The sequence below is a fragment of the Dipodomys spectabilis genome, unplaced genomic scaffold (genome assembly GCF_019054845.1).
Source record: "Dipodomys spectabilis isolate Male_0828 unplaced genomic scaffold, ASM1905484v1 ptg000197l, whole genome shotgun sequence".
Lineage (NCBI taxonomy): Eukaryota > Metazoa > Chordata > Mammalia > Rodentia > Heteromyidae > Dipodomys > Dipodomys spectabilis.
In genome coordinates this window covers 14,823,679-14,842,685 of record NW_024870874.1, presented here as the reverse complement: position 1 = coordinate 14,842,685, position 19,007 = coordinate 14,823,679, and the positions used below count along the sequence as shown (strand labels likewise).

General features: G+C 38.0%; 1 protein-coding gene across 1 annotated transcript in view; it reads right to left on the bottom strand.

Moving 5' to 3' along the window:
- The window catches only part of Snd1 (staphylococcal nuclease and tudor domain containing 1), a 446,694-nt gene that overhangs the window by 236,220 nt on the left and 191,467 nt on the right, over positions 1-19,007 (bottom strand). Inside the window, exon 12 of the mRNA XM_042695875.1 lies at positions 13,641-13,741. Coding sequence (XP_042551809.1) covers positions 13,641-13,741 — 101 coding nt within the window. The remainder of the gene's footprint in view (positions 1-13,640; positions 13,742-19,007) is intronic.

Below are 19,007 nucleotides of genomic sequence, written 5' to 3'. Positions count from 1 at the left end.
AAGAAAGAAATGGAAAAGAATAAAGCTTTCATAGTACTGGGAAAGAAGAAATTGTATTAATAATGTGGCAGTGAGTTTGTACAAATGCAAAAGGCAGAAAGCACACGGGATCAGATTGGTAGAGAAATGGTAGCACATTCACTAAGCAGTAACATTCCAATTATAAATACCACATGGAGTAGGCATTAAGGATAACAGGGAACAATTAATTAGGAATTGCATTGAGAGGAGATGGGCAGGTCAGAGGCCTCCTCTGATTTTCTTTTCTTTTCTTTTTTGTGCTGGTCCTAGAACTTAAACTTAGGGCCTGCCTAGACAATGTCCCATGAGCTTGTTTTTGCTTGAGGCTAATGCTCTGCCACTTGAGTCACAGCATCACTTCTGGCCTGTTCTGAATAGTTTAGTAGAGATGAGAGGCTAATGGACTTTCCTGCATGGGTTGGCTTCTAACTAATCCTAAGATCTCAGCCTTTTGTGTAGCCAGGATTGATAGACATGAGCCACTGGTGCCCACCTCTTTTGGTTTCCTGATGCCCACAGAATAGCTAAGAGTAAAGGGGTTAAGCTTTGGAAGAACCTCAAGGAATACCACAGAACAAGTACAGGAATGTCTGCTATGCCATATTTGAAGGGTATACAAAATAGGGGTTGTTGCCCGCAAACAATATAGGTTTGTGGGGAAAACAGGAAGACCACTTAAGCCTACCCTAACAAAATAACACACACAGATGAGTGCCTACTGGCAGAGCAGCCTCAATCCCCAGTCCCATTTTAACCTTCTAGATAAGATACTAGAGTGTTTGCTTACAATAGGAACCATTTTTATCAAAATATAAAAACCAATCCAAGCTTAAGCCTTCTTCATTAATCCCCTACTTTAATAAAAAGCCCTCTTCACAATTTATCACACACTATATTTCTATAACTCACCACTGAGGAAGAAGCGTAAAGATTCTTAAAGACACTAAAGTTGTCACAACTTACAAGAAAGGAATTACTACTGTAGATTTCTCATATTTAGATTTCCAGAATTAAAAGGAAAAAACCTGTCTACACTACTAAATGTAACAAATCTTATGCCTTATTGGTTCAGTACTTCTGAAAATCCTTTAACCGACTTGACTTGTCATCTTATACAATGTCATTGTCCAAATTATCAATGTCATAGCAGATAATTCACTTCAAAGAAACATGTGTCATGGTAGAGAGGACAGTGGGAGATGTAACTTTGAAATGACCTTGGACAACAGTTGTGACCTGAATACAAACAGAGGCAGAGCATCTGAGACAGCTGCTGCAGAGCTCCATCTCTGCCTACCCCCCCACTCTCACACCTCAGCCCTGGGAAATACACAAAAGCTGGTCCAACAGCCTCTCTTGGCCTTGGCAATTTTACTGGGGTTTGTGATTTGCTTGTTCTGATACAATCTAACCGCTCTTTTTATGTCAGAGATAACCTGGGTAGGGCAGCCCATGTCTCTGAAGAGGAACACTAGCCTATGTTCAGCCCTTCCTCAGAAATATAAATGAAGAGGCAAATACCAGTGGTTCATGCATAAAATCCCAGCCACTCAAGAAGCTGAGACCTCACAGTTATGGTTCAAAAAAGCCCAGGGAAGGGTGGGAATGTAGCTTAGTGGTAGAGTGCTTACCTAGCATACAAGAAGCCCTGGATTCAATTCCTCAGTACCACATCAACAGAAAAGGCTGGAAGCTGTGCCTCAAATGGTAGAGTGCTAGCCTTGAGCAAAGGAAGCTTAGGGATAGTGCCCAGGCCCTGAGTTTAGTCCCCAGGACTAGCAAAAACAAATAAACAAAATTCCAGGGAAGGAATGTATAAGATTCTCCAATTAATGACCAAAAATCTGGAGGTGGAGCTGTGGCTCAAGTAGTAGAGTCCTAGCCTTGACCAAAAAAGCTCAGCTACAGCGCCCAGGCCCTGAGCCCCAGGACCACACACCCACACACATACATCAATGTCCAATACATATAAATGAAAGCTCATGAAAGATTTGAGGACTTAGGAAAGAAACAAGATTAATAGAATATTTAACTACAGAATAAAAAGATAAGGTAACAGAAGTGGAAATTATTTCTTTTAGTTTTAGACAATATCCACAGACGTTACACTAGCCCTAAGCTAAAGAAGATGCTATTAAAATAGAACAATTAAAGAACAAAACATTTAAATGAAAAAAAATGAGCTAGATTAATACAACAGTCTATAAATTTCTCAAGAACAGAAATCATGTTAAGTTTGCATTCACCAATATGTTGATGATGCCTTGCAACAGTGACTAAGGCATACCAGATATTCTATAAATATCTGTAAGTGAATTATCCAATGAGTATTATTGGATAGGCAGGAAAGTGGCAATAAATGGGAATAACTCAATATGCATGGTTGGCTGGAAAATCAATGTGAAGATACTGATTTGAATAGAGATCAAACACACAGAAAGGATCCCTATACAAGTACAGTAATATAAGCAAAAGCTACAATACTAGTGGAATTTCCAGAAGTAAAAGACAAGAGGCAAAGAGAATAAAATTAATGCAACATGAAGGAAAAATGTCTGCTTGACAGCCAGGTGGGGTAATGGACATCTGTACTCCATACGCTCAGGATACTAACGCTGGAAGATTGTAAATTCAATGCCAGCCGGTGGCCTGTCTCATGATCTTGTATTTAAAGAACCCCATGGACTCCACTCCCATGTTACTCAAGCTGATCTGAAACTTTGGCAAAGTAGCAGGTATAATAAAATTAAACTTCAAAAATCAATGGCTTTTCTGTATTCCAGTAACGAGAAGAAGAGCGCGTCTGAAATCAGGAAAACAACTCCTTTTGTAATAGCCCTACAAAAAATAAAATACCTAGGAGTTAACTAAAAAACCCGAAAAAGAAAATTAAAACAGACCTAAGGAAGTGGAAAAACCTCCCATGCTCCTGGATTGGGAGGATTAATATACTGAAAATGGTAATCCTGCCAAAGGCTATCTACAAATTCAATGCAATACCTATCAATATCCCAACCTCATTCTTCAATGATATAGAAGAAGTAATTCAACAATTCATATGGAATAATAAAAGACGCTGAATAGCAAAAACAATCCTTAGCAGAAAGAACAGTGCTGGAGGAATATCAGTATCAAATTTCAAACTCTCCTACAAAACCATAGTAATCAAAACAGCTTAGTACTAGCACAAAAACAGCGCTGAGGACCAATGCAATAGAATCGAAGACCCAGAAATGAACCCACAGACCTATAGCCACCTAATCTTCTATAAGGTAACTAAAAAAAAAAAAAAAAGAATGGAAGAAAGCTAGCCTCTTCAGAATATGGTGCTGGCAAAATTGGTTAAACTTCTGTAGAAAACTAAAGCTAGATCCTTATATATCACACTGCACCAGAATCAACTCCAAATGGATCAAAGACCTTGAAGTCAAGCAGACATCCTGAAAACATTACAGGAAGGAATAGGAGAAACTCTAGGGCTCCTTGGCACAGGCCGAAATTTCTTAATAAAATCCCAGAAACACAACAAATAAAAGAAAGGTTGGACATATAGGATTGCATGAAGTTGCAGACCTACTTCATGGCAAAGGACATAGCTAGCAGGATCAATAGAAAGCCCATGATTAGGAGAATATCTTCACTAGCAATACAACAGACAAAGGTCTCATATCAAAAATATACTTAGAACTCAAAAAAATTAAATTCTCCAACAACGAATGCTCAAAAAACAACTGCCCGTTTAATAAGTGGACTAGAGACTTAAAGAAAGACTCTCAGAGGAGAAAATAAGAATGGCCAATAGACACATGAAGAAATGCTCAACTTCTCTGGCCATAAAAGAAATGCAAATCAAAACAACACTGAGATTCCACCTCACCCCAGTTAGAATGGCTATAATCAAGAACTCTAATAACAACAGATGCTAGAGGGGATGTAGCCAAAAGGGACCCCTATTGCATTGTTGGTGGGAGTATAAACTTGTTCAACCACTTTGGAAAGCAGTATGGAAGTTCCTCAAAAGACTCCAAATAGAGCTACCCTATGACCCAGCAATCCCACTTTTGGGCATTTACCCAAACAATCACAAACAAGGCCATACTAAAGCTACCAGAACAACAATGTTTATCGCAGCATAATTCACCATAGCTAAGATATGGAACAAACCCAGACGCTCCTCAGTAGATGAATGAATCAAGAAAATGTGGAATTGCATATAAATGGAATTCTATGTTTCCATCAGAAAGAATGACACCGCCCTATTTCTTAGGAAATGGAAGGACTTGGAAAAAACTATATTAACTGAAGTAAGCCAGGCCCAAAGAAACATAGGTCCCATGGTTTCTCTTATTTGCAATAACTAGTATACATCTAGGATAATCTTACCAGACAAGCAGAAATGGTGAAACGCTATGTACATATAACTATATAAGATGCTAAGTGAAATGAACCCCAAGATAGGGACACAAGAGGTTTAATCTTTGTCACTGTTCTTTTTAACGTACTTATAACCTTACCCATGTATACCTGTACCCCTTCGTACAGTATCTTTACAATAATATATATATATACATAAAATGATAAAAGATTTAGATGATATAATCCTATAGAGGTTTTAGAAAAAATAAATGAATTTGATATTATTGAGAGAAAAAAGATTTTGTCTCAAAAAGATAAACCAAACTCTTAGATAAAGTAAGTGTTCAAAATTAAAAAGTCCAATGAGTATGCAGCTGGGGAAAAAAATATACCAGAAACAATATAATAATGTTTCAAAAAACCAAAGTTAAGTGGAAAATTATAAAAGCCTAGAGAATCAGAGAAGATGATTTTTTTTTAAAAGCTACATTTATAGAAATGGAAATTGAATTTCTCATAAGCATTCATGAAACAATAGGAGGCAATGACTCTGACATTTGGGAGGGGGTGCTACCTAATTTTGAAGCTAGAATTTTATGAAACTAACAACAAAGAATATAGCCAAAATTAAAACATTTTACATATGTAGGAATTCAGAAAGTTTATCATTCACACAAGAAAAATCACAATCCTTCAGTAAAATATAAAGAACTAATAAGAAAAGATGTGAAGATTAGTGGCAGCCACACAGGAGGAAAAGAGAAAGGAAAAAACAGAAAATCAAGTCAGCAGTTCTTTATAAAGATTTAGAGACATAGATTTCTTCTTCTACAGGTTTAATAATCACTATTAAACTTCTCACTCTAACATATTATAGTATCAAATACAATTAGATATTATTACTGCTATGGGGGCAAAATTAAATTTCTGTAATAAATTTCTAGACAATGTATAGAAGACTACTCCAGTTACAGATGAGAAATGCAATAAATGATATAAATCTTAACAGAAAAAAATTAAGCTTTTAGAAGTGGAAAAGAAAGGGGGAAAGTTCCAACATCATTATCTTTCAAAAAAAGGTAAAGCAAATAAATTTAACCAGAAACAGATTAATAAATTCATTGTTGACAAAATTGATAAAATACTGGTAGTGAGTAGATAATGCTTAAAGCTGAAAACTTAAAAAGAGTAGTATTAATTTAAAAGAATAGAAGGATAACCACACTCAGAGGAACCATTAGAGCAAGACAGCTTCTGAGCCTCCATCAGGTGAAACCCTTAAGAAAGACAGCCATCTTGAAGGCTCCTCAGGGCACCTAGAGTTGCTGATATGAGGATCATACGATTTGAAGGGATTCCCTGGGCTCCTCTACCTTGAATGACCCAGGTACTACATCCTATGTAGAAGAAAAAGATGTGAGTGGTCACATATAGCCTAATGACAAGTAAGTAAATGACTCACCCAAAGGGAAGTGATAAGAAGAATTAGTTTTCATTTATATTTTAGTCTACTGTCAGGTGACATTTCAGTAAAATGCTGTGGCAATGACTGGGCCTGGTGATGCATTTGTATAATTCCAGCTACTTAGAAGGAGGTAGAAACAGGAAAACTGTGATTCCAGACAGGCTGGGTAAAAGTTAGCTAGATCTCATCTGAGCCAATAAGCCAAGAGTAGTGATACAATCTGTATTCTCAGTGATTTAGAAGACAGAGGTTAAGTCAAACAAAAGTGGGAACCTAATAATAATGGTCTGGAGTTAAGGTTCAAGAGGTAGAACACTTGCCTAGCAAACAAAAGGTCCTAAATTTACTCCATAGTGCCACAAAACAAAACAAAGTCCCGGGCAAATCCTGAACAGAGGTGAATTTTTCTATGTCCTTATTAAATAAAAGTCCCTGTGTCTTATAGTAAAACTCTTTAACAAACACAATTCTATGACTGGAAAAGGTAGGGAATGTTCACCAGGGTATCTGAGGCTCTAACACTAAGGTTAAAAAAATTCAAGGATGAACTATGACCAGAAGACCATCCAGCTGGAGACTGGTTGTAGTTTTATTCCTCCTAACATCCTCAGGGCAAGGCATTAGTAAGAACTCAACAAATATTTCCTGAATAATAAATATACATCTAGCAGTTCTTAGAAGACTTTCAACAGTGGCGACTTGTCCCTTGTTTGAGCCCACTCCCTGAAGTGTCTCTCAACATTCCAAGAAGTAATCTTTTCAAATAGGCTCCTTGGTTTAAAGAAAAAAAACTTATTATCTCTCAGGCTCCCCATAGTCTACTTAGAAAAACCAGGAAGGCTAGTTTGCAAAGGATCAGTTCAGGAAATACTCAAGATGCATATAGCCTGGCATGTTTCTCAATTGGTACTATTAAAAAAATATTATTAGTCAGGTCATACCTGTAATCATAGCTACTAGGGGAGGGAGGAAGGAAGGAAGGGAAGGAGGAAGGGAGGGAGGAAGGGAGGAAGGAAGGAGGGAAAGAAGGAAGGGAGGAAGGAGGGAAGGAAGGAAGAAAGGAAGGAGGGAGAGAGGAAGGGAGGGAGGGAGGGAGCTCTCACATACCTCAGCAGTAAGTTTTACTGATTTCTAGATCTGTGGGTGCCATTATAGAAAGCTACATTCAACTTCTATACAGAGATGATCATTATGAAGCATTCTGAAACCAAGGATTTTTAAGGAAATAAGATTTGGCAGCATAAAGCTTCCACAGCCAGCCAGCCACAAAATATCTAAACAAAAGAGACAGATTTGTCTGAAACTCAACAGTATATTCCTAATTCTAATCCTGAGTCCTGTGTTGTTCAATAGCCAAGTTCCTTCTTTCAGTGTTTCACAGGACAAGTCTCTTCAAATGATTGCTATACTTGAGCTAGCTGAGTATATGCCCAGTTATTCAACTATTTTGTTCCAGAGTATTGGTACTGCCACGGATGCTGCAGATGTCCTCAGAATGGCAGCAGGCACATCTCCACTATTCAGTGCTAGAGGAAGCAACACAATTTTGTAGGTCAAGCAATATAAGACTTCCAGAAAATGATCAAAACTGCCTTTTCTTTTTTTTTAAAATGTACTGGGGACTGAATTAGGGACTCAGGAGACACTCCACTCCTTCAGCAACATCCACAGTGCTTTGTTTTTTATTTTATTTTTGTGATAGGAAAGATTATTATACACTTCCAATAGATTGAAAGCAGGTCATCTCTCCAGTAAGAATGATCTTTGTTTTGTTTTTTAGAGTCTTGTTAACTTTGTGGGAACTGGAGTCCAAATCTCAATCTTCCAGCTTCTGGCTCCTGAATAGGCATTTGTTACCAAGCCTGGCTTAAATATGGTTAGAGGTAGGTTAAAGGTTTCTTGCTGTTAGAAGGAGGAACTCTCTCAATCCTCATTCTAGTGTCTTCTTTTTCTTCAAAGCAGGATAGAACAAAACAAACAATAGACACAAGCAAATGAAACAAGCCAAAAGTAACAATATTTAGATAACCCCACTAAAGATAAAGAACTGTAAATAGTAACACTGTGGGAGAAGGATTATTCGCTAGATCACTATCAGTAAAGGTTATTCTTTCTCAGGATGTTGGAGGCCTTACTGGGTGAGAAGAGTAGGCTATGAAACAGAGGTTCCTCCATGAACTAGCAAAGAAAACCATCACTGCTACATTTTACCTTTTGAAAACTCCAAGATTTGGCTGACTGAGAATGCTAAAAAGCTATGAAACTCAAGCCAGAAAAGCTGAGGATTATATGACATTTACTCCTATTGTGACTGGGGTAAACAAACAAACAAACAAAAAACAAACTAGGATTAAAAGAGGATTATTTAGAATAAAGACAAGACCTAACCCAATGCTTCAGTCACTAATGGAACAACTGGGGGTCAGGGGAGAGGGAAGTATCCTTGCAAACAAAAACCAAAGGAAAAAAAAAGCAAAGGAAGTGTTTCTCTTTCTAAGTTTAAAAGTCTGGATCATATGAATATAATAAACTTAAGTTGTATCTGTGACAAATCCAGAAAGACTGAGTGTAAGTTCATTCATAAAGATAGTGTTGATTCTGCCAGATGACAATCCTTAGAGCAAGAAGGTCGCCTCAGATGTTACCAGCGCCAAGGAAGTTTGCCAGTAGCTGAGGTGTGAGGCTCTATACTCATATATGCATCAACGAGTAGCCATGCATGGATGAAGGAAGGGAAATATAGGAGTGCAAGCATCAACCTCTACAAACCAGTAGAGTGTAACTTGTTCCAAAAATAAACCATTTCCTTAAAATCATGATCACATGCAGAAAATAAGCAGGCATCTGCAGCTGACCCATGAGGTATTAAGGGAAGAAAATGGCTACTGGAACAAAAGTCCACATAGCAGGTAACTGCACAGGATACAACACAAATCCATCCCAGATGGATCCCCAAACAGTGACATTTGCCCTTATAAAAGGTGTAAGGTAGCCGGGCACTGGTGGCTCATGCCTGTAATCCTAGCTACTCAGGAAGTTGAGATCTGAGGATTATAGTTCAAAGCCAGCCCAGGCAGAAAAATCTGTGAGACTCTTACCTCCAATTAACCACCAGAAAACCAGAAGTGGTGCTGTGGTTCAAGTGGTAAAGCCGCATACCTTCAGCTGAAGAGCTGAGGGACCGCACCTAGGCCCAGAGTTCAAGCCCCACAACCCCCCCCCCCCCCCTCCAAAAAAAGTGCCTGGTGCAAGATGAGTCCTAACACTTCTGTCCTCCTGGTCAGTGTGTGAGAGATCTAACAAGACAGACTTCTGATCATGGCTCAACCAATCAGGACAAAGATACACTACTCCAAGAGAGAAGGAAATGGACCTAGCATCTGGCAGGGCTCAGACAAAGGGATTTGGACTCCCAACTGCGGTCTCGGCTCTTATTAATGCTTCTTTCCTCTGACTTCGTAATAAATTTAATGTTTAGACACTTCCCCACCTTTTTATTCTTTATTAGCAGAGAAAAAGAACCTACCCTAGATGGTATCACCATGGTTCCTTTTCCATAATTCCATCTCCATTCTTTCCCCTTTTCAAATGTATGGCAGTTTGCAACACTCAAAACATCACAAGATGAAAGAATTAGGGTAAAGTCCTAGTACCATTGTATTCTCTTGTATCTGAAAGTCTTCCAGAGATGAGGATGGGGATGAAAATAAGTGTTACATATAAATCCTGACATTACTTACATTTTCTAAGAGTGAAGAGATTTTCTTCTCACACTTTTCTTAGAAAATGTGATATGCAGAAAGACATGCACAATGACTTAATAGATTATATGGGTTTGCAAGATTGGAGCTCAAAGTTATTGGGAAGTCCAGTACAGGGAAAGGTCACCCTAGAAAAAACTCACTCTTTAAGAAGGCTCTGGCAAGAATGAAAGAATGAGATTTTAATCACTGCAGCTAATTACATAGAAGACTAAATCACAAGAAGAGTTATTTAAGTGTCTTAAATACAATAAAAAGTAATTAACAAGAAGCGCCATCTTGACAGCTTCATGTCACAAACCAACCCTGAAAAGATCAGCTAATTCCCAACCCGGGAGCCAGAGAATGAGAACCGACTCAAGGTTTGATCTTTTTATTTTTTATTTAAACTGTTTTGATTAACAGATAACAACTCTTGCCAACTCCACAGTAAAGTTAATCAAGAAAAAAATTTAATCTATTAGAGAAATGATGAACCTTGTTTCCATTAAACAAGGTTCCCCAGAGGGCAAGGTAGAGAGCTGAAGTCTGTGTCACACCAGCAAGGCCCCACACCAGGGTCTTGAGATCGGCCTCCCATACATCAATATGTATGTTTAGAAGGATTCCACTGAACCCTTCTGGGCATACAAACAATTCACATACTTTGCATGTGAAATACATCTGAAAATCTGCTTTGAAATAGCCCTCAGCAAGACACCATCTCATCGGCCTGTCTCTTCTCATTCTCCTGAAATCAGCAACTTCAAAAGAGTTCTTCTGGCCAGAGTGGTCTGCTCAAGTCTTCAATAACAGGAAAATCAAGAGGTGTAGGGCAGGCCTAAATACAGGTATGTAAATCCTCAGATTATGACAGACATCATTAGACTGTGTGTTTTTAATTGCACACTATTAAGAGTTGGCTCAAAGCCCACCTTTCAGAGAGGCAGTGACATGAAACTCTCTTAACTAATCCTTCTCATACAACCAGCACGAAGCCTGTGAGGGACACTTCAACACAATTAGGCACATGGCTCCAAGCTGTTAGACCATTCTCTTCGTCCCCAAATCTAGCTCATGTTGGTTGTGCTTTTTAATTATATATATCCCATTATAAATTGTATTAATCACTAAAATATAAGCATACAAAGTATATATGGGCCTATATATTTGCATGCTTAAAAAAGTTTAATCAAGAAGAATGTCTTTACAGTGGCTGGAAAAGAAAGAGTAGGGCAATTATAACAAATGAGGGGATACAAGTTTCAGAAATAATAGTGTTTCTGTGTCCTAATTTCAAAGAGATTTAGCAGTTCACTTGGATTATCAAATAGGGGATCCATGCTGCTTATATATAAGAGATTCAGAAACATATGCATATTTTATACTTAATGAATCCCTCTCTTCAGCCAGTGGTTTTGAATAACTAACTCTTAAATCAGAAGGCTTTCAGTACACTTTAGTTTTACCTCAATGTGCTACAATGTTGTTTGAAGATATTTTCAAAGTAAACTCAGAAAAGGATAAACAGAAATAATAACAAAACAAAGGCAAAATAAACAGAAGCTTGGAGTCAAGTTAAAGCACAAGAATTGCCAGTGCCAGTGACTTATGCCTATAATACTAGCTACTCAGCAGGCTTAGATCTGAGCATCGCAGTTTAAAGCTGGCCCAGAGAGGAATGTCTGTGAGAGTCTTATCTCCAATTAACCACCAGAAAATCATAAGTGGTGCTGTGGCTCAAGTGGTAGAGCGATAGTCTTGAGCTGAAGAGCTGAGGGACAGCACTCAGGCCCAGTGTTCAAGCCCCACAACCGACCCAATAAATAAATGAACAAACACAAGAATTATATTACAGGGCTACTTGTTAGAGATCATCTACTTGTGGCACACATCATCCAATATCCAAATAAGAGAAAAACTATCAATACAAGATCTTAATACTGAGGAGGTTTAAATACAAAAACCTGAAGCCACCTGAGTAATAAAACATTCAAGTCCTCCCTGAGATACTACTTTTAACAAGGGACCTTAGCAATATAGCCAACAAATCATTCAACAAATTATTAAACCAGCTCCTATCATCTGCTGAATACCAGAGCCACACAGGAAAAAAAGACGGCAAATTTCCCTGTTTCTAGGAAGACAACAGTTGAGAAAGAGATGACTTCAATAATATCAATAAATTTTAATATCCACAATTATGTAAGAAACCCAATGAACTCAACAATAAAAAAGTGATCCAATTAAAAAGGGGCAAATGATTAGAACAGACATTTCTCAAAATGGATTAAAATGGTCAGCAGAGCTAGGAAAAAATATTCATCAGAAAAAAGCAAAGCAAAACCACAATGAAACCCAGGTATTATCAACAAAGCAACAAGTACCAAATATATGGAGGAAAAGGGATCTTGGTAGGAGAGTAATGTCAATGTCAAAATAAATGCACTTGAATGTCAAAGGTGAGTGCCACAGGCCACAGCCACATCTTCTACTCAGGAAAATTTTTCTTGAAGCCAGCTATTCCAAATTATCCTAAATAAAAATTTAAGAATCCCATAGAAACACTGTCTGGATATATGCTTTTACACAGTGTAAATTTACCTTGGTGGTTACTAAATGAGATAATTCACTCTAATGGAGTGCTAAATAAACGTTGGTGGAGACCATCTGCCAAAAGTAAAGAAGTACGTTTTTACAGATGTGAAACGGGTGCCCCAGTAATTTGACAGCAGGAGCAGCAGTCTACGGAGTTAACTCCTCAATTCTGCCAGTATAATTTTTAATGCAGGGAAATATAAACATCCCAGCTCTTTCTGGTAAAGAAGCATGAATCTAGCTCCTAAGAGGTGGTAATAAAGGTGGTAATAAATCATTATTGCAAGTTATACAGATAGACTAATCACCAAAACATGTCCTAGTTTTTCACATTTCAAAAATATTAGTGATCTGTCAGAGACAGGCTTCTCACAAATCCTGTTGTCTGTGATGGTGTGAAGGTAATGACATCAAATGCCTATATTGAGCTTCTCCTGGCAAAATGAAACCTCCAATTGTGTCAACATTAACAACAATAATAAATACAGCAGTGGGAACTGGCTAAGAATAGTTACTCCAAATGTGGAGACAAGGATGCAGGGGAAGAGGCTCCAGTTTGATCTGAGAGTTTCTAGAAGCTAAACAACTACAAAATCTGCATCTTTTCAGAGGCGGCTATAGCTTAGACGTATTTTTCCTAAGGGGCTCCATTGTGCTTTCAATAAAACAATCCCTGTTTTGATAAGAGAGAGACCTATTCTTTTCTTCCCCTCTACTATGCACCCTTAAAATGAGAAAAATACCAGTTTGGTAACAAATATCATTTAAGACTGTTAAATAGAGAATGAAACAATTACCATGCTGGTATATTTTATGCAAAGTAAGAATTGCTACCAGGGACTGACTGATTGTTTTAATATTTATTGTGGAAGCTTAGCCCAGCAGGCTTCTTCCTTCCCCTGTCAGATTGCTCTCTTCAGCGGTTCTGTTCATCAACCAGACAACCAAGAGACCTTGGCGTATATAACCATAGCACAGCCAGAACAGCAGCAACTCTATCAACTGGTTACAGTCCTCTAGTACAAAGAATATGTACAGTTAACCTCTACTCCTCTTCCTTTCTATTTTTTTCTTCCTCTCCTCCTTCCAAGCCCCCTCTTTCATCTACAACTCAAATTCCTACATCAATATACAGAAAATCCTTTGAACTAATTTTGGATAGTACCTAGGGCCAGCTTGATATTCAATAAATAGAATTATTAATAGTAATAATGTGTACTTCATGGAGCAAAGCACACAGAGCCCAATAAATCTTAAAAAACGATAATGAAAGTATATGATTAGCTAATGAGTGATTATAAAGTACTTTGCAAATCTAAAGTGTTACACAGGCACATAATTATAAACCACTGGGTTAAGAGCAAGAGAAAGCAAAGCAGAGAGAAAGGAGAGACTTGATTAAGTAGAGAACTCTTAGCTACTTCAGATGAAAGCTGATGCGTGCTAGCTGGACCACTTACATTCCTCCAATGGTGACAGTGGCACAGGTACGCTCTGAAAAGGCAGGCACTGTTTCTGTGGCGGGGCTGGCTGGTCTAATGTAATCCACTGTCACATTGACCTGGAAATAAAAGAATCAAGGGAATTAGAGTTGGAAGTCTGCAATGTGTTTTACTAGCAGTCACATATGCTTGCTCAATTGTGAAAGATCAACTCAATTGGATTTTCTATATCTAAGATGTTTACAAAAAAAGCAAGTAGCACACAGGGAAAATATTTGCAGAAGACAAAGGCTAAGGGTTAGTTTCTCAAAATATACAATGAACTTCTAAAACTCAATGATAAGGAAATTACTGCAAAAAACCCTGAACAGTTCATAGAGAACATACAAATAGCAAAGACATTTCACAACATATGCAATAAGGGAACTGCTAATTTAAACAATGAAATATGGGTGCTCTATTGGTACAGTACTTGGTAACAATGGCAAAGACCCAGGTTCCATTTCCATCACCTCAAAACAATTTTGGGGGAAAGTACCTAATTTAACCACCACTACAGATTCTCCAAAATCCAGATCACCAACACCACCAAATGCTTTGCAAGGATATACAGTCACAGAACCTCTCATTCACCCTCTGATGCAAAATGGTATAACCATTTGGAAGATAGTTTTCTGGTTTCTTACAAAACTAAACATACCCTTACCATCTGATTCAAGAATGTAAAGGTAGCTCCTTGGAATTTTCTTGAAAGAGCCAAAAATTTAGCATAAAAACCTGAACATGGATGTTAACATAGCTGAGAACTACCAACACTTAGAAACAACCATAATGCCATCAGTAAATAAATAAATTGTGGAACATCCAGGCAATGGATGGCTATCTAATGCTAAAACTAATGAGCTGGTAAGCTATGAATAGACACAGAGGATTGTAAATGCGCATAATTAAGTGAAAGAAGCCCACCAGAAAAGATCAGTGGACACCAGTGGCTAGGGGTAGGTGGGAATGGGCAATAAATGGCCAGGGCATAGAGGATTTAGAGAGCAATGAAACTATTCTTTCTATATTCCGTTACAATAGTAAATTATATATTGCTATACAATAGTAGAAACCCGTAGCTGGTACAATATCAAACATGGAAGCCCATGGACTTGGGTAATAATGATTCATCAGCTTCCACAATTACATCCCTCTGTTGTGGGATACTGTAGTACAAGTATAGGGCAGAAAAACATGGAAATCTCTGTACTTTCTGCTCCATTTTTGCTGTAAACCTAAAACTCTTTTTTAAGGGCTGTTTTAAAAAGAAAGATGCTAATCCAAAAAAGATCAAATGGCTGAGCATGTGAAGCCCCACAGAAATTCTACTTGATTGAAGAGGTGTGCAATATTCCTTTGGCACTGCCAGATATTACGGAAAAACAGTTCCTTAACCATTTCTATGAAAACCCCTAAGTACTTCTATGACCTGGGACTGGGGATGTGGCTCAAGTGAGAGAGCACTTGCCTTGCAGGCAAGAGGCACTGAGTTAAAGGCCCAGTCCTGTCACGCACAACATGACCTGTCTTTCCAGAAAGATTGGATGGACTGTTGGCCTGTCATACCATCCTCTCTTGGACCAAGTTAAGAACTAGTAAGAACAAGATGACAATCACAAAGATATTTGGAATTGATTTCACAGTGTGTAAATCAAAATGACACAGGTATAACTAGGTCCAATAGCAACACAGTTGGAGTTAGGAAGGAGTTTTCTTGGGGGGTGGCAGCTACATCAAGGATAAGGTAGACAATAAGAATCATTTTGAATTTTTAAAACATGCATACAAATAAAAGGTTATAAATGGGAAAACCATTTAATTCATACCATGTATGAAATAAACAGCTGTGGTCATACTACGCAGTAATTTTTCTCATGTTACCATTTATCTTATGCTCATGTATCTCAAGAAACAAGTATATGGGATTAATTAGTAAACATGTCTTCATGCTTGGTTTTGGTAACAGTCATAACGATTCACATATCTATACTGAAGATATTATGTTGGCCACCTCTACTGTCCAAGATTTCCTCCCCATCTTTGTTCAAGGTTTGAACAAAGTTTTTCATACTTGCTAGACAGGCGTTTTTGCTGCTGAACTACACCCCCAGGTCTGATTCTTGCTTGTTATTTTGAGATAGGGTCTCATTTCCTACTCTAGCACAGGACAGGATAGAGGCCAACTATGTGGGATTGCAATCCCAACAATCCTAGCCTCACAAGTAGCTAAAATTACAGGTGTGAGCTACCACCACTATAATCTCTCTTCTAAATAAAATATATCTTCACTTCTTATAGCCCAGCATAAAGACAGCACATACATAAGCATTGAGTTTGCCCACACTGCTGGTTAGTGGAAATGTAACTCAAGTATAGAAAGCTAGCCTTGGGCAAAAAAGCTCAAGGATAGTGTCCAGGCCTTGAATTTAAGCACCAGGACAGCATATTAAAAAAAAAAAATCCAACTGTCAGATAACATTTTAAGACTCACATATCATATTTTTGAAGCCAAAAAGTAGCTATATCAAAGACGAGGCTAATTAGGGGCTAAAGTTGAACCTTCCTTTTAAAAACAAAGAAAACAACACAATTGAAGGATGACCCCTCAAATCATGTATCTACATCAAGATTGTTATTAGGGACTTACCAACTTCTGTAAAGCTAAGGACTCAGGTAAAAATGAGGAATATGATCAAACAGGGGACTAACCAACTGTTACCTCATGTGAAGCAGTTTCCCAATATGCACTGACCCGAGTTTACCAGAGGCCACTGAAGAGGCCAGGCCTGAGAAGGCTGCATAGAACGTCATGGATGACTCAGATGCCTGGGAGAAGTATTCACAATGTCTAAGCTGATATATTTGGAACTGCTCAGTCAAGGCCCTATAGCTAACCTGCAGAAGCTGGAAGACGCCAAGAAAGCAACAAGAGATCTGGAGTCAGGCCAAGAACTACAGAGGAAATCACAAGTGTAAGCGAAGTTCAAGGGTGGCCAAACCATGGAATGCAGAGTATCTCTGGGGCAAGTTTAAATAGGGCATAGCCACAGGGCATCATCCAATTTAGGGCATTGAGTGGGAATGTAACAAATATGTGGAGATGACGAAGGTCCACGTATCCTTGTATTTTCACACAATGTATCTAACGAGCTCAAGCCCTCAATTCTATTAGCAGAGGAGGAAAAAAAAATCATTCCTGCTTAAAAATAAACTAAGTGAATCTCAAGGTTACCTTGTACCTGCCAATGCCAAGCCTCCTCCTCAGCCACTGATGGGTGGGTGAGGGGTGGACCACAGTGAATAGCTGTTCATCAATAGTGACAACAACAAGCCAAAAGTGAAAATCTGTACACCACCCAGGCCAACAAGCTTGTCCCAGAACGGTCTTCCAAAGAAATACATGGGAAGACAAGACAAACAAAACAAGCAAAACCCAAGTAGAAACAAAAAATATCCAAAAAACAAAAACGCTACAACCTGCAATCATCATTGCAAATGAGTCCAAGATTAAAGAGCTCTTTGTGGATGCAACATTATTAAAGAAAATCTCAAATATAAATGAGGCCCTGAGAACACATAGCCAAGACACACACCTGCAGGCAACTATGACAAACCAGGAATTAAAGTCAATGCATAATTAGCATACATGTCCCTCTCATGTGGATTCTAAGATGTGTTTCTCTATCTTGCAGTTTTTTATCTTAGCTATTCATCACTGACATGTCAATCACCTTGAAAAGAGATGAAGTTTAAACAGCTTCAATGAAAATGACTAGGAATCTTGGTAATATCTGTCTGAATAAATGGTAACATAAATTTACGGTTTGTATGTCCATATGGCCTGGCATGAGTTAAAGAGCAGACATTAATTATATACAAGTGGACCTGTTTTGAAACAAAGATGCACCTGAAATACTTGAAATGCAAGTATTTTACATATGCAACCAAAGGTTATACAACTGACCCAGAATCTCAGACCTGTTTATGGTAATGACCACATGGAGCCCTGGGCTCCTGCTAGGTTCTACTTGTCACTTTCTGGCAAATGAGTCATGTAACATTGCTGAGTCTTATTTTCTCCTCATCTGACAAAGGAGAGCACTAGACTGGAACTTTATGGTATCATCTCATGGTAGAATTATAAAAGATAATTTGGCCAGATAGGATGCAGTGTATCCTATTAAATCTTTGTAAATTCCACTTTGCATTTATTATAATTAAAACATTGATAGTATACACCAGGAGGAGACTTCTTTTATTCACCAAGAGATCTTGCATTGGGTTTGCAAAGTAGAAGGTAAATATTTATTGCATGAATGAATGAATATATGTGATCAAGGACTCTTTCAAACATAAAATTTGGAAGGACAACTTTGGAATGAGGAGGTTAGGCATTTTAAGGTCCACTTTCTGATTCTGTTCTTTCATGTAACAAAAGTGTAGTTATTTCAACTGCAGATACGGTGACAGAAGACTAAGATAGAAGAACTATACTGAAATTTGTGATATGCTCTCATGCCAAATAAAAGCAGCTACCATGAAAGATTAAGCAAGCAAAAATATACACTGTAGTATTCACCATTAATTATTTTTCTCCAAGAGAATCTCAAAGAAAGGATAGTAGACACTATGATTCACCCTTGGTCCATTAAGATGGCAAGTTTAGTCTGCATTTATAATCCAGTCTATCTCTTGTAAAGCCTGGGAGCAGTTTAGTATAGCAAAATTGCTTTGGACCACTTATGAAATTCTATATATTCTGTATATTCTTTATACATAGAATAATAATAGTCTATATATATTCTTTACACTAATTGCTAATATCAAATCACCAAGGGATCTTTCATAGACTTTGATGTTGATGAAGATAATTGAGTGATAAAATGTCAACTACCTAAACTTTAAAGATGAGGTACACAGAAAAACAATTGTCCAGTGACATTTCCATGTCATAGCCTGAGATGTTTTAATAAAAAATGGTGCTATTGAGAAGCTATGTTGCATAATTACCGTAATATCCCACTCATCATTCCACACAGCCAATCATAAATTCACAGAGAGATGGAATAAATATTCTGCCTCAAGAAATAAGCTCTTTTATGACCATTTTCATGACAAAATTTTTGAAGTTATGGAAAAACCTCTGTGCACACCTGAAAGAGAGAAAAACTACCATCTGGGCCTAAATGTAACTCATGCTGCCTAAAACTAAAAATCAGTGAAGAGTTTGCACAGCATGGGGAAGACCATAGACAGGGATTAACCAGGATGCCGGGTGTGTTTTCGGTAATCTGACAGAGCAGCTGCATGAACTTGGAAAAGTCACCTAGCACCCTGTGCTTC